This window comes from Glycine max, chromosome 19, assembly GCF_000004515.6.
Source record: "Glycine max cultivar Williams 82 chromosome 19, Glycine_max_v4.0, whole genome shotgun sequence".
Classification (NCBI taxonomy): Eukaryota; Viridiplantae; Streptophyta; class Magnoliopsida; order Fabales; family Fabaceae; genus Glycine; species Glycine max.
In genome coordinates, this window is record NC_038255.2 from 49210071 (window position 1) to 49234654 (window position 24584).

General features: G+C 33.7%; 1 protein-coding gene across 1 annotated transcript; it reads left to right on the plus strand.

Annotated features, from left to right (window-relative positions):
* The first annotated feature begins 924 nt into the window (after positions 1–924).
* LOC100813960 (piezo-type mechanosensitive ion channel homolog) lies at positions 925–24057 on the plus strand. Its single transcript, XM_026127153.2, has 20 exons — positions 925–973; positions 1526–1634; positions 1848–1924; positions 3105–3261; positions 3581–3767; positions 4635–4750; positions 5490–5574; positions 10451–10666; positions 10749–10923; positions 11719–11844; positions 12564–12737; positions 12869–13093; positions 13287–14804; positions 15029–17475; positions 20108–20503; positions 21000–21158; positions 22063–22566; positions 22710–22851; positions 23304–23448; positions 23551–24057. The coding sequence occupies exons 1-20, from the start codon at positions 925–927 to the stop codon at positions 23684–23686; spliced, it is 7143 nt and encodes a 2380-aa protein (XP_025982938.2). The 3' UTR covers positions 23687–24057.
* The last annotated feature ends 527 nt before the right edge of the window (positions 24058–24584 follow it).

Sequence of the window (24584 nt, forward strand, 5' to 3'; positions counted from 1 at the left end):
GTTGTTATTCCTAAACTAGTAGACATAAAAACGTAATCATATATACTGTTGGATTATATTTTAAAATATCATAAATATTTCTAACGATGCTATGCATACAAATGACACGATCTTTATTGAAGTTATAAGGCTTATTTATGGGGAGTATAAATAAAAAAAATTAAAAAGGGATTAAAATTTTAAAAATAGAAACTTACAAATACTAAAAATAAATAAATTTTTATTACAAAAATAAAAAATAAAAAAATCACGACTTACAAAAATTAAAATTAAAAAAAAATTTGCAGGAAACAAAAATAAAAAAATATTAATTTAAAGAAAAAAAAACATATTTAAGTTAAATTATAATTACATATCTAATTTTATAGGCATCTATGTATCCAGAACACGTTCCTCATGCATGTAATAAGAAGCACTATGTATGTAACGTCAAATCCCCATCATTCACTCTGAAAATGTTTGGGGGTGATTATTGTAATTTTCGTTTGCTCATGTCCCTTTTTGCCTGTGCTTCTACCTGTTTGGCAAAGCGAGAAAAAGCGGAGCACCGATATTACCCTTGTATGATTTTGAGTAAGCGAATTCAGTTGCCTCCATTTCAGGAGCGAAGAAAAACTTGAACGCATTGAGTTTTGGCCCAGCAACGAATCAAACAAATCGTAAGCGTAGAACACGCTTCGTCGCGTCTCAATCTCAACGCCATTCTCTCTCTTCCGAATCTTCATTCCTCATTCTGAATCCCCACATCATTCTTCTTCACTCTTCTGTTTCCGTTTTGGTCCACAGCAACACGATGCGGCGTCGTTTTTTTATTCGATTACCGCATTAACTTTCTGGGTTCCACACGTGGATTGATCAGTTCTATCGCTCTGTGATGTAGCCACTGACAACATACAGTTAATTTTTCAATCTTAAACAGTGGTAATGACGAGGTTTATCCCTGGATTCGCATTGCCTATGCTCCTTTTAATAGGTTTGCTTCACCGTTCCAATTTCTTAGCGCTTCATTTTGTTGATCCTACCATCCTCCACTTTTCTTCACGTTATCATGTGAAATGCGTCCAATATTTTTAACCTATACTACGTGTTTTCTTTTTACTTGACGACAGGTACTTCACATTCCAGTTCTTTAGATTGTATATTAAATGATACTAGTCACTAACTTTATATGAATTTGACCTTCAATTTGAGCAAGCGATAGATAATTTTCATATACAAAGTGTAAAAAATTATACATGTCAATCAATCAGAAACAATCAGAAAGGCATTGGTATATGATTAAGATAATTGTTGTAATAGTCAACAAGCTTAACATACATGTTAGTTTGTGAGGTACATCTGTTAGCTTATATATCTGTTTGCCAATTTTAAGCTGAAATCTAACCGTTACAACTGTCTGAGACTGTAGTTTTAAAAGTTATTCGATCTTATGTTTGAGTGGGATAGCTTGATGAAGTCCCTTGTATGACCGAAGTTGTTTTCATTGTCAACGTTGCAATTGATGCCTTTTCTATGTTTCATGCAGCATCTATGCTTAACTGGAGTTTGATATCTTTGCTTGATTTGATGGCATTTCTTTTCATTCAGTACACTGCTTCTAGAAAGGGTGAGAAGCTTGCTCTTATCCTTGCTATGTATTCTTAAATACATGATTTTTCATGCCTTTTACTTACACCTAAAGAAACCAGAGGAACAATAAAGGAATTTGGTGATGCAATCTCAAAATTTATTATTCTTTTCTATCATTTCATCACTCGGCACTTCTTTTTTCTAGTATTTTAGATGCTAATATAACTAGTTATATCTTTTATTTATGTAGTGAATATTTTTTCTTGTTTTGCAAACAGGATTTCGTGCCCATCAACAATCTTTGATATCATGGTCTGTGCTAATGTTATCCTCTCTGACCCTACTCTCACATGCCGTATTTCATATTGTTTTGGTCATTGAGGGGGATCAGTGGAGTACTGTTGACGCTCAGTGGGCTCAGCTGATTGGATTTATAAGGTCCTTGGAATTTCTGTCTTTTGGTTTTACCTTTTTTTTATATAGAGTTTTTCACTGATAAAAAAAGATTAGAGGTTTTCTCATCAGTGTATTTCCATTGAGAGTACACTACAAATACTGTATGAAATGGTTTTGCAGAGTGCAGTCATGGAAGACTTTGCTGAGAGAGTACTTTTTGGTCACACAAGTATTAGCAACCTTTCTTTCTATAATTGAAATCCATGGAAATGGATCTAGACAAGATGCATGGAGAGATTTTCATTCTGGACACCTATGTTCTTCTGTTCTGCTGATAGGTTTGCCATAAAAACTTCTCTTTTTGCCCTAACTTTTGCTTTGGGTTAGGGTTGTGTTGCTTTTCTCCCGTGCTCTGCTCATGTTTGTTTAAAACGAGTTACTATTACTGATATACAGAGGTACATTTTGCATTATTGATTATTTGGAGTTTGTTTCTGTCTTCTTTTCCTGTATTTATTTTTCAAGGATGGTTTTGGACTTGACTTGTTCTCTCTAATAAAGTTTATTTTTCTATATTACAAAAAGTTTGTCACAAAACAAGTGGCAGCGACAATAATAAAGACCTTTCTCGGGCTCTTTGGATGACTGTTTCGTGACATGATGATCGGCCAAGAAAAGTTTATGTGAGAAGGACTAAAAGAAGACTTAGATCTACTTGCCTTGAATTAATACTATTTGTGTAGTAATTGTGTCTTTGGGCAGTTCTTTGGGTAGTTTTGGCCTTTTGGGTCTTGGACTAAATTATTATTTTTGTCTTTGTGCAGTTATTTAGGCTGTTATAGAATGATATGACAGTTAGGGGATGATGCTTTGTGTATGGGGTTTGGGGGTGGTTATTCATTGACTAGTTTTACTTATTCATAATTTCTGAATGGAGAAGGAGACTCCTTGTGTTGTCTATATCTTGTACTGTCATTGTGGCCTAATAACCAAATCACTGTACATAATATTAATAGTTAAGTGGTTAGGATTTTAATTTATGTTTTTAAAAATAAAATTGTGAATGACTGAATAACAATAACAAATTGATTTGCTTGGCTCTATGTAATTATAAATGGATGTTGATTTTTGGGTTGTAGGATCTCATCTCAAGGGCGTATGCTGGTTATTGTTGCCTGCTGTACAATTAATTGCTGGGATTAGTCATGTATCTTGGGTTTCTTTGCCTTTTTTCATTTGTAGCAGTATAGGACTTGTGGATTGGTCATGGACAAGCAATTATTTAGGTATCTTTCGGTAAGCTCCCCCTTCCTCAAGCAAAAGAGTTATGATAATATATACTATTTTATTGTTCAGGGCGAGCCTGACTTTAAGTGAGACCTAAAAATTTGAGATTTTTTTTTACTTTAAATAAGAGAGTTATATGTTGGGTTTTTTTTTTTTATTAACATGTGATATTTTTTGTTTTAAAAAAATTAATAACAAATAATTTTTGGTTTGTGGTTCTAAAGCTTGAGCTTTGGTTGCCTTATCCTTCTGTTGCCTCAATTGTTATAACAGAATTTAGAGTTTGAATTTAATAAGTTCACTAACTCTGGATTTTATGAACTTGTAGGTGGTGGAGATATCTTCTATTTTATGCTGGCTTTAATATCATTTTGCTGTACATATGTCAACTTCCTATTGAATTCCCTGAGACCTTTAAGTGGACTTTTTATCACTTTGGGCTGTTCAAACTTTCTACAAAGTTAGAATGGTCAGAAGTTTTTTCTGGTCTTTCCCTTCTACTTTTCTACATTATGGTAAGAATATTAAATGTGTCCGTAACACTGTTATATTGTTGAAATTAAGAAGAGTCAATATGTAATGTATAATAAGGTAGTTAATTATTTAACCTTATGTGATTGTGGATGGTGGAGGGAATTAAGTATATAAATGTGCATGCTGACTCTTGTGCTTTTGAGGATTAAAATATGCTTGGTTTTCAAAGTTTTACCTATCAATGGAATTTCTAAATCTAACCTAGACTAAGTGGTTGCAAGATCAGCTTTATTCAAAAGTAAAACTGCAGTACATGGTAGGAGGAGATCTCACATTGATTATTGATATGATCAAAATAATGTATATAATTGAAGGTAATCTTCTTTTTATGAATTAGTTTTATGGGCTGAGTTAGATTCAAAATCAAAATTTCTAAACCCAAAATTTAAAATGATATCAAACCTTCACCTACAAATGTCCAGTCTTGCAAACTTTACGCTTGAGTTAGACTCAAACCCAAAATTTAAGATGGTATTAGAGTTATTATAGTAATTTTTGTTGGGTTTATTTGGCAGCTCGTTGTCTAGTTATTAGACTGTCCATAAATGTTTAGTCCTACAAATTTCACGTTTGAGATTCTAGTCCCTAGTGTGAGGGGGTGTGTGTAGGAGATCTCACATTGACTGTAATATGACTAACATAATGTATATAATTGGGGACAATCCTTACCTTATAAATTAGACTTTGAAATTCAGTTAAACCCAAACCCTAAATTTAAGAGTGGAAACCTTATGGTGATATATGACACGATGATACACTCATACAAGTAGTTGGCCTAGACTTTTTGCTATCCCTTTTTAAGGTTTCCTTTAGTTTCGATCACTAATCTTCATTGTCCCTTGTTCCAGCTATCTTGGATTAGAAGTGAGCTAGCCGAAATGGAAATCATCACATCTACAAGAGAAAGTGACTTGACTGGACAGCTTCTTCCCAAAAAACATTCTCATTTTCTTCAAGAATCCAAGTAAAACTGGCAGCCTCCTCATTTGATCCTTCTTTCTTTCTTGCTTTCTTTTCTTTTTTTTTTTTTTTTTTGCTTGCCTTTACAAATGAAGTTTTGAATTGCAAATTTGCAATGTTGATGGTCTGGTTTAACTCCTCAATATGATTGTTCTTTTCCCTTCGTCTTGTAATAGTTCTTTTCCCTTCGTCTTGTAATAGTTCACTTGAGTTTGTATGTGAAGATGATATTGACAATATTAATAAGATGATTTAAGATTGATAAATGGGGGGGGGGGGGGGGGGGAGGGGGATGTGAATGTACTCATGCATGATTTGTAATTTTGTAGATAGTCCTTCATTTATTTGCCTCTTCTTTCGCCCTCTTTTTCTTTTTGTATGTATGAAGTAGAATAGTTTAAATATATTTTAGATTAAATAATTAAATTACTCCTCTCATTTGACTAAGAAGTTTTTCATGTTACAAGATGCATGGATCAGGTATCTTTGCCAAAACAGTTGCCTATTTAATTTTCTTTTGCTGTTGCTTTGTTATCTAGTCAAAACCATTGCCTTCTCATCTTGGTTTCAAATTCATGATTCCAACTTATGACTAGTTTTATGTTTGAGGATAGTTATAAATACAATATCCATTAAACATGTGCATGAGGTCTGCTGCTTCTTCAACCTTTTGATTTTCATTTTTTGGGAACTCTGACAATGTTTTATTTCTTCTATCTCTTTGTTTTATAATTTTCTGGCAGGTCTAATGCCAGGCATATTAATTTCTTATTGCGAGGAGCTGTTTCTCGGTCATTTAGTATTAACTTTCTAACATATGGTTTTCCGGTACCCCTGCCATCCATTTTGTTGATTTTTATTTATTGTTAGTTGTTAAAATCATGTGTCTAATGTTTGCTTTGACGTGTGTTGGATTCCGTTAGAGAAAAATTCTAAAATCAAGGGATTGTATTAATCCCAAAAATTATGGAGTGATTAGCTGTATATTTATGATTAGACAAATCTTAATTCAGTGCCGTACGAGTATTGATTCAAGAACTTAAAGTAAAAATATTTTTGTTGGAAGACAAAAAATTAAGTTGCTAATGATATTTTTTACACCTTTCCTATGATTAGTAAATATTTTTTTCTTTTAATTTTTTAATCAATGTCCTAAGAATACTAGTTTATCCTTGTAATTATTGGGAGAATATAGTTTCCTATTGTTATAGGATCTTATTAGTAGCTAATGTTTAGTGATTTATTTCTTTTTTTTATCACCTAATTTTTAGCTTGAGAGCAAGCCCCAAACCCAGCCCCTAGTATCTTTGTCTATCCCAGCCATTCCTGCCAAATAATAGCCTAGAATATGCTTACTGGGTCTTAGTTTCAAGAATGGTATTGATAGGCACCTTTCATAGGAACCAAAATTAAAGGAAAAAGTATCTGAAAACAAAAAATGCAAGAATCTCAACAAATAATATTATCAACAAAATGTTGGAACAATCGTTATTGACTGATAGTGGAACCTAAAGAATGTTGGTGCAAATTGGTGGTAATGACTCGGCAACAATGAAAACATACCAACAAGAAATCATTAGCGTGGACTAACTCCAGCAAAAGCTACATAGGCATACTTAAACTTCCTTTGCTAATCTAAATAGCGTATTTATGGTATCCCACATACAAGACCTAAATAACAATCGCACCCACAACTAAAAAACTGCCTTTTACTAATGCCGAACATGCACACGTTTCACTTCCTTCTTTTCAGCCGAGTGTTATCAATGAGGGATGGCGGAACATGGTGGAAGGCCGAAATTCGACCATGTAAACACGCCATTGTGACTTATGACGTTGCCATGGTGGGATACCCTTCACAAAATGCCTATGGCGATTGGCAAAAAATCAGCCATGTCATTCCACCATGGCAGTGCCATGGACGCTATTTAAAAACACTGTTTCAGCCTGCACTACAATAGTGGGGAGGTTACTGTTAACTTGGTCAAAACCTTCCAACTCTGCCTTCTTTTCACGTTTCTTTTTCCTGAAATATGTTTGTAAGGGAAGTGTTGTGCCATCACTCCCTCTTGGGAAAGACACCTTGTCCTCTATTAAACTTAAGAAAAAGAGAGAGAGAGAGAGAGAGAGTAGTAAAGAGTAATTTCATTGATGTGAATCTGAACCTATGTACAATGAGCCTAAGCAATGGAGAGGCTCTGTGATCGACTCATAACAGAAAATGTTACAGCTAACTGAATACATGCAACAGTTATATCAGAAAGGTTTAGAACATCTAGGTGATCCAATATCTGTACATGCTCTAATACCCCCCTCCCCGAAGATCACGCACTGAGTTTGGATCAATGTGCCTCAAAATTGGTTGGAGAGAGATCCTTGGTTAACAGATCAGCACACCGTGCAGAGGCTGGGACATGATGTATTTGGAGTTGTTTGCTGGGAACTTTCTCCCTAACAAAAAAGAGGTCCAGTTCCATGTGCTTGCTCCCCACGTGCAAAACAAGATTGTGGGCCAAGGAAATTGTACTCAAGTTGTCACAAAAAACTTGAGGAATAATATGTTGCTCATGTGCACATTGAGTTTAGAGAGAAGGGTTTGCAGCCAAATGAGTTCAGGAGCAACATGAGCTAGGCTGTGGTATTCATCCTCAATTCCACAACTTGTTGCTTCTGTTACCACCAAGATATGAGGTTAGGACCGAGAAATAAACTCATCAAACACCTGAAGTGGAGTGCCTATCATCCAAATCCAAGGTTCAATCTGGGTCACAAAAAGCTTGAGAGTATGGAGAAGTAGAGGTAGATGGTCGTAGAACAATAACCCAGGAGATAGTGCTGTCTAATGAGAGTCCAAAAGGTCTGGACATGAATTAACAGACCTTATTGACTGAGAAGCTTAATTTGGGAGGCATCATAGGGGAAGATACTGGTTTAGCTTAAGCTAAAATGGTCTAGTTCAAGAGGTCCCAAATGTATTTACCTTGAGAAAGCAAAAGAGAGTCATTGCCATTTTGACTTCAATGTCGAGGAAGTAATCAAGATCACCCAACTCTTAGAGAGAAACCAGAGTTCAGTCGTTGAATGTGAGAGCTGTGACTTCCAGTGACGATATCATCCACGTAGACAAGTACATAAATAACAATAGAGTCTTTGGAATAAACAAAGAGAGAAGGATCACACTTTCTTGTACAAAAGCCAAATTGAAGTAACATGACCTTAAGCCTATCAAACCAGGCTCCGGGAGTTTGTTTCAGCTTCAAGATAGCTTTGTTAAGCCTTCAAACAAGAGACCTATCATGTGCTTTGAATCCTGGGGGTTGTTGCATGTAAACCTCTTCCTTGAGTATTGGGGAGAGAATTATTCACTTCAAGCTGCTTCAAGGACAAGCTATTGTTGTAAGGGAAACTTGTTTTCGTTGTGCTAATTATTTTTGTAAAAAGTTTAACACACGGATATATATATATATCCACATTGTGTTAATTTTTTTATGAAAACAATTAATATAATGATATTTCCATTCTGTTAAAAGAAATTCTGACAAACTAACACAATGGAAATCCATTTCTGTTGTGGAGGGTGAAGAAAGGGATAAAATAGGAAATTAAAAAAAACTGGGGAACGGAAGAGTAAAAAAGGATGGTGAGAATAACAAAACTCAATTAGCCACCCTCTAACCCCAAATAGTCATACACTTGGGGGATTGCTGTTTATTTATTATATATTTTTTTATTAATCATATACTACATATCTATATTTTATACAGTCAACTTCACTTGAATTAATATCAGCCATGGATCAAAGCTTCAATTTTATAATAGCCATTGATCATGTATTTTTTTTTTCTTCTCCTCTTTTTTGCAACATTTGTATTTAATGAAGAATTAAATTACTCACCTTAGTACTATTTAATATTTAATTTTGATAATTAAAAACTAATTTTGATTTTTTATATATTAAGTAATAACATGTTATTTATTATACAATTTCAATAAATAAATTTTATTTTTGATAATTTTGATATTAAGTAGTAATATTAAATATTATATTAGTACTCGTGTATATTTTTTAAAATTAGTTACTTTAAAATATCTTTTACAAAAAATAATAATTTAAAGCAATAATTTTATAAAGACATAACTAAATTTAGAATGATTCATAATACAAAATTATTGACTTAATTAGAAAAAAATAAAATATTTATAATAGATAAGAGATAAAAAAATATTGAATATTATATTAGTACTTTAAATAATAACATTGAATATTACATTAGCATTTATTCTTAACTTTATTTTTGAAATTATTTAGTTTAAAATATATTTCAGAAAAATTATAATGAAAAATAATAATTTTATAATGTGTGATTTTTTTAATTAATAATATATAGATTAAGAAAATATATGATTTTGCATATATAATAGTATGCTTTAGTTTTTTGACGTAGTAATTAAAATATATTTTTATTAAATATAAGAAATCTATAAATATTAACTTAATTTTAAAGTAATAATTAAAAACAAATTATTATATACATAAAATTCAAAAATATCAAATAATTAAAAATAATATCTCCAAGACGATTAAAATATCATTTTAAAATAAATTATAATTTTATAATATATTTAAAAATGATTAATTATAAAAACAAAATTTCAAGTACATGTAAACATTGTTTTCACAATAACAAAAAATGAATACTTAAATTTAAATAATTATAAATATATTTTATTATACTTTATTTTAAATTTATATATTTCATTTATATATTTCATCATGATAAGATAAATTTCAGCAGACGTGATATTTTTTAAGTAGATATTGGCTAAATTACAAATATAATTAATTTTTTCCTCAATTTAAATGTAATTATATTTAATGTTACTAAAAATGTTAAAAAAATAATAATTTTATGTATTTACATGTATATGTTTTAAATATAAATAAATACAAATATAAAAAATTATAATTTAATTGAACCCATGCATTGCATGGATCTAAAATCTAATAATGTATACAAGTAAATGTCACCTGAGAATAAGCATTAATAACAACATTAATTATAATTTAAGAAACAAACATAAATATGATGGTATTTTATTAAAAAAAAAGTAAAAATTAAATATAAAACTTCTTATATGTACATTATATTGAATATTAAAAGTTTCTAATAACAATGTTATTTATCTTTATAATATTAATTATCGAGCATAGAATTTTTATGTATTGTATTTATAAATTTAAAAATCCAACTTCAAAATTACTTAGCAATAATGATAGTTTTTATTCACTGTTTTTTGTGATTTTTTAAAATAAGTAAATAATATTATAGAATATTAAATATTATATAAGTATCTGATATAAAACTGAGATATCTCTAGCTGGTGTGGATCTCAACATACTCTTTGAATTATTAGAAAATAATATCCACTTTCCCTCATTCTGTGTCCTTTTTATTTCTGCACTGTGGCTTCTGAATTCTGAGGTCATGGTAACAGTTGAAAATTATTTTTAATCATTGAAGAAATATGTATAATGGACGTACTGATATAAACACTTGAAACTTGCAAAACTCTTTTTGATATCTAAGATCAACTTGAGCCTGTTATCCAATGTTCTCTTGTGATCCCCCCCTCTCCCTTGTTGTGACCCATGACTCATGAACTTTACGAGTTGATTAATTTCATTAATTGGTACACCTTGCAGATTTCCTTGCTGGCTCTATCATTATGGAGTTTTCACTTCGCTAGTCTGTGCTCATTTGGATTGCTTGCTTATGTGGGATACATCTTGTATGCCTTCCCTTCCATGTTGCGGTTGCAGCATTTAAATGGCATGCTTCTTGTTTTTATTCTGTTTTGGGTATCTAGCACGTATATCTTCAATGTAGCATTCGCTTTCTCCAATAACAAATCATGGAAGGTACACATTGCTAATGGCTTTGGGAGATCTTACTATTATATTGAAGAATTTTTTGTTAACATCCTCTGTTACTCAATTGCAGGATATGGAGATATGGGAAACTATAGGCTTGTGGCATTACCCTATCCCAGGATACTATTTGCTTGCCCAATTTGGTCTTGGTTTTCTTGTTGCTATGTGTAATCTTGTGAACAGTTCAGTGTTATTGTGCATTACTGATCAAGAACAATTAACAGCTGATGAATCTGTTGTGGAAGGTGACAAACTAGACGGTCTGAATAGACAAAGCTTAACCATATACTCTTTGTTAGTGAATTGTGATGAAATGATGAATATGAGTTCCATAGTTAAATTCACTTATTTTCTACAAGATTATGAAATATTTGCTAATGTAGGTACATAAAATTTGGTTGTTTTGTTTGACAAAAATTTAATCAAATCTTATTGGTTTTGGGTGGAAGAGATTCATTTCTGAAACACATTTAAATTTGATGTATTCTGTCACTTTCAGAATATTGATTTAACAAATGAATCAGTCAGAAAGCATTGTTGGCACATTTTTGAAATCATTCAAATCTTTTATTTTTCTCAATACACATTTCTTTGAAATAATGCATCTTGTTTGATTTATATGTTTCACGCCTTCGGAGTTATTTTTTTTTCCCCAGATAAGTCTCTTCTTTATCATGGCACCTTGTCCATGTAAAGCATAGCAAAATGTGCTGCTAATTTTGGCCTTTTTACAACATCACTAACAGGACAATGTGTTAAATAAGTATCCATTTTTCTGGAAATGTGAAATAGCTTATGTTATCAATCCTTCATTTATCTTCTTGATAATATAATTATTATAGATTATAGTTTAAGAAATAAAAGAATGCTTCTTAAATGTGTTTTTGCATTCTTCCATTTTAACTTTGTATTGGCTTGCTCAAGTATCCTTGCATATTCTGGCATATGCTTATAGTAAGTTCATTGCTTATAAAATACCTTTTGCTGTTCTTTGGATAAAATGTCTTATTGTTTATTTGTTTTTGTTGTGAAATTTCTAGAGGAAGAAGAGACATTATTAGTTGTGGCTACCATAGCATGGGGACTACGCAAGTGCTCACACACTGTAGTGCTGATATTGATATTTATAATTGCAATAAGATCTGGTATCGTTCATGCTGTTTATAGTAAGTTCAATGGCCATCCGTTTCCTCCTTTGTTCTTTATATATTTGGTTAGTAATATACTGTTAATAAGGAATTATTCTTAATTGTATTTTCTGTATGCATAAGATGTTGGCCCTCCTGTTACCAATTTTCGTAGTTTTGATCCACCATTAATATGAAGAGTTTCACAATACCAGTGAACCACAAGATTCCACCTGGTCAAATCACTCAAGTTTTCAAATCAAGTGGAAAAACATGAGTTACAATAATGATGTGGCAATTTCTTCTATATCTATAGAGTGGAGAGGTTTACGTGGACTATTCATCAAATTGAAACTTTCTTTGAAACATTGTATTGTCTTTAGAGTTGTTTGAGATGTAGAAGTGTTTCCTCTTAGAGTTTGGGTTTGGACCTAACTTAACCCCACAAAATCGGCTTGTAAATGAGGGTTACCCCACACTCATATACTTTATCTTGGTAGTTTCTCTAGTTGATGTGGGACTTGAATTTTTCTCCAATTCACCCCTCATGCCCAACACTTTTTTGGACTTGGTGCTTGAATAATATGGTAGGTGTTCCATTAATGGATTAGGATAGACTTTGATGCTATCTTAGAGTCTAGGTTTGAACCTAACTCAACATCACAAAACTGACTTGTGAGATGAGGGTTACCCCCACTACTTATATACTTTATCTTGACATTCCTAATTTACTAACTGCACACTCTTTCTGCATGCAGTGATTTTCTTTTTAATTTATCTTTTAAGCAATGCAATCAATTATAAATTACGCCAAGCTATTATCCTTCTATGTGAAGCACAGTTTTCCCTTCAGTTCATTCTTCAACTTGATTTGATCTCCAAAACTTTGGACCAGAAGGGTTCATATGCTTTTCAGATTCTCTCACAATTAGGTAATTTTTTTTATGCAAGAATAAGCTTGACATATGTTTTCACTTTTGGTGAAAATGTAAAATTTCTATAAACTCAACAAAATCATTCCATTTAATTATGATATCATTCTTGTGATTTGTGAATGTTGCAGGCCTGCTTAATCATATCCATTCAGTGGATTTCTTCCAAATATCAGTTCTCGCTTGCTTCTGTGCAATTCACAATCATGGGCTGCAAACACTCCTTTCATTTTCAGCTATTGTACGGCAAACATCTTGCCCTCCAGTTGGCTTTAGCATCTTGAGAGCTTTCTTGATCAAACCAGTTCGTTTATCAGGTTATAGTCCAAGATCTAGTGAGAGCCAGGGAACTCATGGTACGACTCCAGTAAATATTGACTATGCTCGAGGATTTCCATTTCATTTTATTTTTCTAAATAAATTCCTTATCGTCTTAAGATTAACTCTTATTCTTCTGTTACTTGATTGGTTTAAGAAAATTAAGCCACATATTTAGCCAAAAGTGTTTACTGGATGTTAATTTTCTAACCATTCTATTTAATTATTCAGAGAGGAAGACTATATCATATCTGGAGGTCATAAGACAGAATTTCCTTTCCATTTATCGGTTATGTGGCAAATACATTGCCTTCCTAACAATTCTCTTCAATGTATACCTTTGCACGCCCAACTATGCTTCATTTGGTTACTTATTCTTTCTTCTACTGTGGATTATTGGAAGACAACTTGTAGGGAAAACAAGAAAGCATCTTTGGTATCCTATGAAAGTGTATGCTATAGTGGTGTTTGTCTCCATTTACAGCATTGGCGCCTTTTCCAGCTCTGAGATTTGGTTTCCCAGGATCATTGATCTTCAAACTGCGCTTGGTTATAACCCAGCATCTTCAATGTTGCAAAACATTTGGGGATCTTTGGCTGTATTGGTAGTGATGCAGCTATATAGCTATGAAAGGAGGCAAAGCAAAAGATCTGGATCAAGTGACTATGATGCACCAGAAATAAGACCTCTTGCTTTTGCCAGATGTCTTTTGGTCCGGCATGCCGAGAAAATACTATATCTTGCCCTATTTTATGCATCCTTATCACCTATAAGTGCATTTGGTTTCCTGTATCTTCTCGGTTTAATTAATTGTTCAAGATTACCAAAGTTGTCTCAGATTCTTGCAAAAGTATTCCTAGTTTATTCAGGACTTCTTATAATGGCTGAATATCTTTTCCAGATGTGGGGAGATCAGGCTGAGATGTTCCCTGGTCAAAAGCACTTCCAGTTATCTTTATTTATGGGTTTACAGTTGTATAAACCTGGTTTTAAAGGTTTGGAGTCAGGTTTAAGGGGAAAGGTTGTAGTTATTGTGGCATGTATACTTCAATACAATGTTTTTCATTGGATGGAGAAAAGGCATGTTTATGGAAATGGAGGAAAATGGAATGAGCCTTGTCCTCTATTCAATCCAATAGAAGTTCCTAATGAAACTACTGCCTGTACCCCACAAAGCAAACAATTAGAAAATGCAACTTCAGCAACATTTAAAAGAGGTGGAAGAAATCATTCAATGCCAACTGTTAATTCTGCATTATCACAAGGGCCAGGTTCAGGGCCCGAAAGAGAGAGTGCCAAAGAAATTAGACATTTTCATTTCTGGGAGAGTTCCAAGGATAGCTTGAAGTGGAATAGAAAGCGGATTCTTTTCTTGAGAAAAGAGAGGATGGAGATGCAGAAGACTGTTTTAAAAGTATCTTTGAAGTTCTGGATGGAAAATATGTTCAATTTATTTGGTCTTGAAATCAACATGCTTGCTTTGCTTCTTGCTAGTTTTGCAGTATTGAATGCCATCTCTTTGCTCTATATAGCGTCACTTGCTGCTTGTGTTCTTCTTCATCGGCTAATTATTAAAAAACTATGGCCTATTTTTGTTATGCTATTTGCTTCCATCATTGTTATTGAATACTTGGCTATTTGGATGCGCCTCACTTTTACGAACCAACAAATTGAAGAACAAGTACCATGCCATGACTGCTGGAGAGTATCAAATATATATTTTAGCGACTGCAAAAAATGTTGGCTAGGTATCTCTCCATTAATTCATGTCTCTCTGTGCGTTCAGATAGTTAGTATCAGGTATATATCTTGTGGGTAATGTGCATCACATGTAACAAACCTGAAGCCTGTTTTGACACTAGAGGGTGCTTATTATTATTAGTGATAGTTTAGAACTGCATTAATTGTGATATTCTTGTCTCTTGTGTGATAACTTCTCCCAAATGATTTATGTTGAATGCCTTTACTGCAGGAATTATTGTCGATGACCCTCGTATGCTTATTTGGTATTATGGGGTTTTCATGTTTTCATGTTTCAAATTCCGTGCTGACCAGTCTTCTTGTCTCACTGGACTAGAGGTGTATAAAAAAATACTCTCTCAATGGAACTCTGCTTCTGTACTAAATGATCTTTCATTTGAAACAAAAGGATACTGGACATTCATCGACCACCTGAGGCTTTATAGTTACTGTCACTTGCTAGATTTTGTTCTTTCATTGATTTTGATTACAGGAACTCTTGAATATGATATTCTGCATCTTGGCTATCTTGGTTTTGCTCTGGTTTTCTTCCGAATGAGGCTAAAAATACTAAAGCAGGGAAATAAAATATTTAGATTCTTAAGGATGTACAATTTTGTCCTTATTGTCATGTCTCTTGCATATCAATCTCCTTTTGTTGGAGACTTCAGTGATATCAAACATGGTTCAATAGAATCCATGAAAGAATTGGTTGGATTCCACAAGTATGATTATGGATTTCGAATTACATCTAGATCAGCATTTGTGGAAATCATAATATTTGTGTTAGTAGCACTACAGTCATACATGTTTTCATTTTCAGAGTTTGATTATGTTTCAAAATATCTCGAGAAAGAGCAGATTGGGGCGATACTTAGACAGCAGGAGAAGAAATCTGCTTGGAAGATAGCTCAGTTGCGGCATATACGTAAAGCTGAAGAGTTGAAGCATCTCCGAAGCTTGCAGGTAGAAAAGATGAAATCAGAGATGCTAAATCTTCAAAATCAGCTTCATAATATGAGCACTGAAGCAAATTGTAGTAATGCACACCTAGATTTGCATGAGGAAAATGGATCCAGGAAGCAAGATCGTGATATAACTACTGAGTCAATAGGCCCATTTGATGGGAACCAATTTCTACTGAGTGAAAAATCAAAAAGTCCATTGGTACCACAATACCGGAAGTATCCAAAGGATTCTTTGCATGAAATTGTGGAGTTAAAGGAAAGAACTAAAAATAATGATGTTTTGGATTTAGAAATAAGAAATCGTTATAAACTTCCAGCCAGGAAAAATGCTTTAGTTTCAGCTATACATTTCATAGGGAATGGAGTATATCAGGTGCAGTCGCTTGGAAATATGGCAGTTAATAATCTAATGAACTATCTGAAGATAGAACATGGAGAACTAGAGTCAACTGAAGATTCTTCAGAGGATGAGGAGTACTATGAGATTGAAATTGAGAATCAGAATATGGGTGCCGAACCTCTGGAACCTACAATTTCCACACACTCTATTCATGAGCATACTGTGCCTGATACTGCTTTCCTCCAAATTGGAATTATTTTACGTTACATGTGGTCCCGAATGAGGTCAAATAATGATGTTGTTTGCTATTGCTGCTTTATTCTAATATATCTATGGTACTTCAGTTTGCTTTCTGTGGTCTATCTAGCAGCACTCTTCTTATATGCTCTCTGTCAAAATACTGGTCCCAGTTACATATTTTGGGTTATTATGCTAATCTATACGGAGGTGTGCATTTTGCTTCAGTATTTGTATCAAATCATCATTCAACACACTGAGTTTGCATTCCATGACAGCTTACTTCAAAAATTAGGATTTCCTGCAAAGAAAATAACATCGTCTTTTGTGACAAGCAACTTACCATTCTTCCTGGTATATATATTCACTCTCTTGCAAATCTCCATAACTGTGAAGGATGGGGGTTGGATAGTTACTGCAGATCTCAGCCTTTATAAGAGAAGAAATCAGAGCTACACAGAGGATTTAAAGTGCTCCACCTACCAAGAGAGATTACAGAGATTATTTATACCACTGAAAAATATACTGAAACTGTTGATCAGAAGCCTCTGTAGGTACTGGAAATCATTGACATGGGAAGCAGAAACTCCCCCTTACTTTGTTCAGCTGTCTATGGAAGTTAACTCATGGCCAAAAGAGGGAATTCAGCCAAAGAAAATTGAATCAAGAATAAATAAGTTGCTGAAGATCTTGCATAAGAGAAGATGCAAAGAGGAGAACCATTTTAAGTTGCACTCAGCAAGTAGGGTTCGTGTACAGAGCATTGAAAAAGGTGAAGAAAAGGAAAACTTGTGTCTTGTTGTTTTTGAGGTGTTATATGCCTCCCCTCCAATTGAATTTGCTGCTGAAGAATGGTACAGTTCATTAACTCCAGCGGGAGATGTATCCAATGAGATTCAGAAAGCTCAACATGCTGGTATTTTTAAACAAATTGGGTTTCCATATCGCATACTTTCCGTCATTGGTGGTGGAAAAAAGGAAATTGATCTGTATGCCTACATCTTTGGAGCTGATTTGGCTGTTTTCTTCTTAATTTCCATTTTTTATGAATCGGTCATGAAAGCTAACAGTGAGTTTCTTGAAGTCTATCAGCTTGAAGATCAATTCCCAGAAGATTTTGTATTAGTTCTCATGGTAAGTTTCTTTTTTTCCGTATGCATCATATAGATGGCTTCTTTTTATTTCTACTATAAAACCAATACTGAGATGTTGGTGGCTGGCCATTTTGCTTGATGTGACTTACCATTTATGTTCGAATGGCATTGATAAAACTCAAAATTTGTTGTAAATAGACACTAATTTAGGATAAAATATTGAGATTAAACGGGACAGATTTTGTTCCAGTATTTCCCGTTTTCCTTTTATTAGATTTAGCCTATATGGCTATATGTATCAATTAGTGATTTTATTAGAATGCAGTTTCCTTTCTTCGAAGTTGGTACCATAGTTCCTGATCTCAAGTGTTCTGCTTCTACCACCGTCTAACTACTTGCTATTGTTCACCCTCGCTGTCATTGTCAATCAGGCTGGCGATCACACAGGGAGGACCACCTTCTCTAAAGCCCCGACATCACAATCATTTTGTGTTCTCAGCCCGCGGATGTCATGCACCACCTTCTTGTGCCGCATTCATGCCATCGTCACCACAGACCTAGACGCCAGCAAGCCCTCTTCCAGGCCCAAGAATCAATTCACTCTAATCTTGTTTCCTTTAGGGGATGTTTGAAAATAAGATTTCTTCTTTTTGAATAGGACGCTTCCGCTGCCATATTTTATGTGATGGATGAAAATAAGATTTCCTCCTAGTTCTTGGGTCCTAATGACCTCCCAAACTTGCAGGGTTTGTATCAACTTGATGGTTGAAACAATCTCAAAGGACATAAGAAGCTGAATCATATTGAAGGGAAAATGATCCAGCCAAAACATGACCCAAGGTTTAAAGCTTGAGACAATGAAGACTCTCTTACTATGACCAGGTTGTGGCATTTATGACCCCAATTATCCACCAGAACAGCATGTTCTTCTCCACTACCAATGATTTGAAGAACCTTGCACAGTCATACTCCATGAAGAAAGATAGTTTAAAAAAAAGGAAACTGTATATGTGTAAATAATAAAATCTCTAATCTCCCTTTTATAGGGTAAACAACCAAGCCTTAAAATAGGAAATAAGGAAACCCTATCTAGAAACATAAATATGAAGATACACTGAGATATTTTGTGTATCCTAAATATCAAGGTTATTTATCACACTCTCCCTTGTGAGATTGAAAATTAGGCTATGAGGGAGAGGCTAGCAACTCAGTTTGAAATGAAGGACTTAGGAAAGCTTAAGGTATTTTTTTGAGATAGAGCTTGCCTATTCCAGACAGAGTATCTTCATCTCCTCGAGGAAGCATGTGCTTGACCTCCTCAGAGACAGGTAAATTAGGTCGTAAAACATACACTGTACCCATTGAGTAGAACCACAAGATTGGAAGTGATGAGGAGAGCCCAGAAATAGAGAAGGCCTAATACTGGAGATTTGTAGGAAATTTTGTCTATTTATCCCACACTAAGTCAAACATTGTTTATGTTGTGAGTGTGGTTAGTCAATTCATGCATGATCCCTAAGAGAGACACTGGTAGCTAGTAAAAAGAATCCTTCAGCATCCAGGAAGAGGATTGTTATTCAGAAGAGAAGGTAAACTCTCCAAGGAGATGGAGGTGTATACAAAAGTAGACTATGCAAGATTTGTTGTTGATAGAAGGTCCACCTCAAGTTATTGCATGTTTTTGGGAGGAAATCTGGTAACATGTAGAAGTAAAAACAAAATGTAATTGCAAGTTCAAGTGCAAAAGTGGAGTTCCAAGTTATTGCTCATGATATCTCTGACGTGTTTTAAATGAAAATCATACTTGATGACTTCAAGATCAAGTACAAGGACCCTAACTTTGCTATTAGTATTGCACACAACCTAGTGCAGCATGATAGAACCAAGCACATAGAAATACACAAACATTTTATCAAGAAGTTAGACAGTGGTCTTATAGCTACAGCCTTTAGGACTTATTATTTGCACATGTATTCACCAAGGTGGTTGGATAGAGAGGTTCCATGATCTTGCTTGCAAGCTGGGAATGATTGACATTCATTCACCAACTCGAGGAGGAGTGTTGTAAATAGGAACTAATTTAAGATCAAATATTTCCTGTAAATCTTGAGTTTGTATCTGTAATTAAAGGGACAAATTTTGTTTTTGTATTTCTCGTTTTTCTTTTATTAGATTTAGCCTATATATCTGTTTGCCCTTGTATTGGAATCAAGCCAATAATATATAGTTTCCCTTCTTCCCTAGTATTGGGAAACATGACCATTTAGTATATTAAGCCTCAATTATTCAATGACAGGAGACATTCAAATTTCAAAGAAATCAATTAAAAGAAATCCTTTGCCATTCTATGGTGTTGTCTAGAGAAGCTGATATATACCACAAATTCTTATCAGGTGAGCTGAAGGGTTGTTGGGTCTATTGTACAAGTACAGGCCAGCCACTAATTTTTTTCTTCCAAGGGTTCATGTGACTTGCATTCATATTTTTTCAGAACCTTGTTAGCTGCTTTCTGTGCCAAAATGATTCATCTTATTTTGTTAAAGATGACATGGTTTAATATGTTCCACTGTTTGATCCATTTGACTAATGCAAATTTACTTTTTAAATCTGTTATGTTGATAATAAATTTGTATGTCTGGCTAGTTACTCAGCATAAGAACTTTATCTTGCAGGTTGTCTTTTTCTTGATCGTGCTTGATCGAATTATATACCTCTGCTCATTTGCACCAGGAAAAGTTATTTTCTATTTATTCAACCTTATTCTGTTCACATATTCAGTCACAAAATATGCCTGGGACATAGATCCTTTGCACAGATATTCTGGAAGACTAGCACTGCGTGCCATTTATCTCACAAAAGCAATTTCTCTGGTTTTGCAAGCCATACAACTTCATTTTGGGATTCCACACAAGAGCACTTTGTACAGGCAGTTTTTGACAAGTAGTGTTTCTCGAATTAATGTTTTGGGTTTTCGACTATATCGTGCTATACCTTTTCTTTATGAATTGAGATGCGTGCTAGATTGGTCTTGCACAACAACATCTTTGACTATGTATGACTGGCTGAAGGTATGTTGTCAACAGTCTCCATATGTGTCCTCTTGATAAATTTTTTTGCTGCTACTGCTTATAAGTTACATTATTAGGCGTTAGCGTGTTAATAATATAGGACTTCTTGTTTGGCTATTCTTGAACACATGGAGTACAATTGTCATGAACCACACGAAGGGTGTGACCTGAACACAAGCTTCGATCATGACTTAGCTTGACAAGACTAATAATAAAGATTGTACTGAAAAACATAATATCAATTTAACTATGGGGCAACCAAAAATCTGGCAGAATTTCTCCTAAAATTTGAGCAAAATCAACTTTCAAATTTAACCTCTTCAATAGCATATATCCTGATAATCAAAACCATCATCCAAATTTCACCTCTTCATTACACAGATCAATTATAAACAACAACCAAAAAAAAAGCTATTAAAGAGTATATCAAGGTTTTAAGACAATGTGCATTTCATTCCCCATTTATCTGATTTTAACAATTTAAATTTCTTTCTAGTTGGAAGATATTCATGCAAGTCTGTTTCTTGTCAAATGTGATGTGGATTTGAATAGAGCCAGGCACCAACAAGGACAAAAGCAAACAAAAACGACAAAGTTCTGCAATGGGATATGTTTATTTTTTGTGTTACTGTGTGTCATGTGGGCTCCAATGCTGGTAAGAACAAAAAAAATCCAAATATTTGCTTTTTGGCTAAAAGTAAAAACTACAACTTTGAATCTCATCTATTTCTGAAATCCTTTTACACAATTCATGAAATAATAAATAAAATTTTATGGGAATGACTTGGTTTGAAAAACTTGATAAAGTAAATATCTTTCTCGTGTCTGTATACTTGAGAAAGATAAGAAAATATTTTCAATTTAAAGAATTTTCATAACTTCCAAAGAACTAAAAGAAATAATTTGTTCTTTCATAGCTTTTAGATGAATATGATCAGTTGATGAATAGAAATATATAAACTCAGTGGCACAGCTCTTCCCTGAACCACTGTAATAGCCTAAATGCCTGCTACGTACGCTTGGCTTAAGTAATTGAAATATATCAAGTTGGCTTGTTTGTTCCACTTCTATCACTTTTTGATAGGGAGCAGAGTTATACTTTTTTCTAGATTTGACAGACGTGTTCAAGTCCTGTATTAGAATGCCAGCCTGAAAGATCCTTTGTAGAGTACTTGGACATATATTTGTTTTACTGTAGCTAGACTAATATCAGGCCTTGAAAATGGCATATTTGGAGTATAAAAAATAATCATGGGAAGCATTATATGGCCATTGACTGCTGTTTTCTGATAGCTCATATCATAGGACTATTACCATACTTTTTTTCCTTTTGGGGAGCGATGTAGCACGCAACGGTTCAATCTAGATAATACTTTTAAACTCTCTTGACTGTCACAATGCAATTGTATTACAGAGAAAGCAGTTGGATGTTATTTTTACATTTTTTATGTCAATTATGAAGTCTAGATTAAAATAGTATTTGATGTGATTTTTTTATCTTAAATTATTTAATGAACTATCACTTGCACCATTTCCTTAAAATTACATTTTCTGGACAGATGTATAGCAGTGGTAACCCAACAAATATTGCGAACCCAATCAAAGATGCAAGTGCTCGGGTTGATATAAAGACATCAAGTGGAAGGTTGACATTGTTTGAGACTACTTTGTGCGAAAAGATATCTTGGGAAAAGCTTGAAGCACGCAAAAGTTTGGATCCCCTGGGTTATCTTAGAGCATACAATGAGAAAGACATTCAATTAATTTGTTGCCAATCAGAGGCAAGTACATTGTGGCTTGTTCCGCCAATTGTGCAGGCCAGATTTATAAAGTCCCTTAGGTGGAACATGGACATTACTTTCTCCTGGGAATTTATCAGAGATAGGCCTAAAGGAAAGGAAGCAGTAAAGTATGAACTAACCATACTGGAGCAGGATCTTCCCAAATCTTCAGAAGTGACTAAAGTTTTCAATGGTAGTTCAAATAGTTTCACTGTATTCAATATTTACCCGAGATATTTTCGGGTCACGGGCTCTGGAGATGTGCGGTCCCTTGAACAGTCGGTATGTTTAACATATAATATACCTAATCTAAGACTAAAAATATGTATTAAGACCAAAAAAATGTACCTAGTTTTATTCAGTTGGACTGCTACATTCATTTACTAGCTATGGCTCAGATCACAAAGGGTAAAAGGTCTTTGCAGGTGGAGCTTGTCAGTGGGGATCTTGTTCTTAACCGTGGAGATCCAGAGTGGTGGTCCTTTTATGATTTGGGCATCTTAGGTTCACATGGATGTGGGAAGTTCCCAGGACCTATGGCTATAATTGTATCTGAAGAAACCCCACGTAAGTTGAACTAAGACTTTTACAAAGTTGCCTATTTAGTGTGACTTTGGATTTAGATGTTGAAGTATCAGCCAAGGTATATGTTTGGATTTGTTGGATAAATTGATTTTGAATCTAAAATTGATTAAGTTAAACTAACTATAAGTAAATTTTGTGTTCGATAAATTTTTGCAGTCAGTTTTACTGGTAAGTTACTTTTCAGAATAAAAACATTTAAACATAAATTACTTCAACTCAAAATCAATTTTGCAAACTTTTGTCCAACACACACTTATTGCTGCTTTTTAGAGGCAGAAGTCGATCAGAAGATTATTTCCCCAGAGATTTTATCAATACCTTCACTAATACCAATCTCCTTGCTGCTTTTTAGAGGCAGAAGTCGATCAGAAGATTATTTCCCCAGAGATTTTATCAATACCTTCACTAATACCAATCTCCTTGCTGCTTTTTAGAGGGCATTATTGGTGACACTCTGAGCAAGTTCAGCATCTGGGGTTTATACATTACCTTCGTGCTAGCAGTTGGACGTTTTATCAGATTACAATGTTCTGACTTGCGAATGAGAATTCCTTTTGAGAATCTTCCTTCTTGTGACAGGTGCTCGAGCTATAGTGTTCTTATGGGGCACCCTTTTGTTTTAGCGAGGAATAAAACAAAATGGTTTCTATAAGTGTCCAAATAATGTGTTCATTGATGCAGATTGATGGCAATATGTGAAGACATATATGCTGCAAGAGCTGCTGGAGAGCTTGAAGTGGAAGAGGTTTTGTATTGGACTCTGGTTAAAATCTACCGTTCTCCACACATGCTGTTAGAGTATACTCAGACTGAATAAATACTTCAAAGGGTTGGAAGATTTGCAGTCTCCTACTGCGTGCGTGAGTCATTGCAGACAATTGAGCATGGCCCAATTCTTCGATGGAAACGCAAAGCAGGAAGAGGAAGACCAACCACGTGTAAAGGCTGCTCAATTATATGAATCTCGAGTGTATGAAGCCACTCAAACAATCAAGATTTTACTCGAGGATTCTATTGGTGTGGTTTACTGGTTTTGATTCTGGGCTGTTCAAGAATAGGTCGACCTAGTATACACACAGCTGGTAAAGATTACTCAAAATTTTAGTGATTCCTAGTCTACCTTGTCCTTACATTAATAAATGCTGAGAACACATATTTTTAATATATTTTTTTTATTGATTGAAATTTATTAAAAATCATAAATTTATTAAAATAGATTTACATTAAATATACTTTCATGATTCATTTTAAATTTTAATCATTATTTTCAAAAGTTATACTAGATATTAGACCAGTTGATTCAATCAATCGATTGGAGAATTGGTTTGATGATTAGACTATTAACTTTAAAAATCTGAGGTATCTTAAACTAATAAAAACGGTTAAACAAAGCCAAAACCGATAAAGAAAAAGACATTATTTTAAAGAAAATACTTGTATTTCAATTTAATCTAGAAAAACTTAAATCAATAAATATACATATACTATGGAGGATTAAAAAAAATTGAAAGTGTAATAAAAAATTGTTAGCATGTAATGTTACAACGTGAATGATTTTATAAATCTTAGTAATTATATGTCTTTTTATACGGATAAACATGATTTTTTATTTATAAATTTTTTAAGAGTGAAAATATATCAAATGAACAAAAAAAAATTATATTAAAAACGAAATTAAATAATGTAATTGAGCACACAGAGATCAACTCAGTTTC

Bases quoted from the DNA above. Each gene is read 5' to 3' on its own strand.
- LOC100813960 (XM_026127153.2), top strand. From the start codon at position 925: ATGACGAGGTTTATCCCTGGATTCGCATTGCCTATGCTCCTTTTAATA. The intron at 4,751-5,489 runs GTAAAACTGGCA...ATTTTCTGGCAG, and splicing joins CATTTTCTTCAAGAATCCAA to GTCTAATGCCAGGCATATTA. The intron at 20,504-20,999 runs GTATGTTGTCAA...ATTTCTTTCTAG, and splicing joins CTATGTATGACTGGCTGAAG to TTGGAAGATATTCATGCAAG.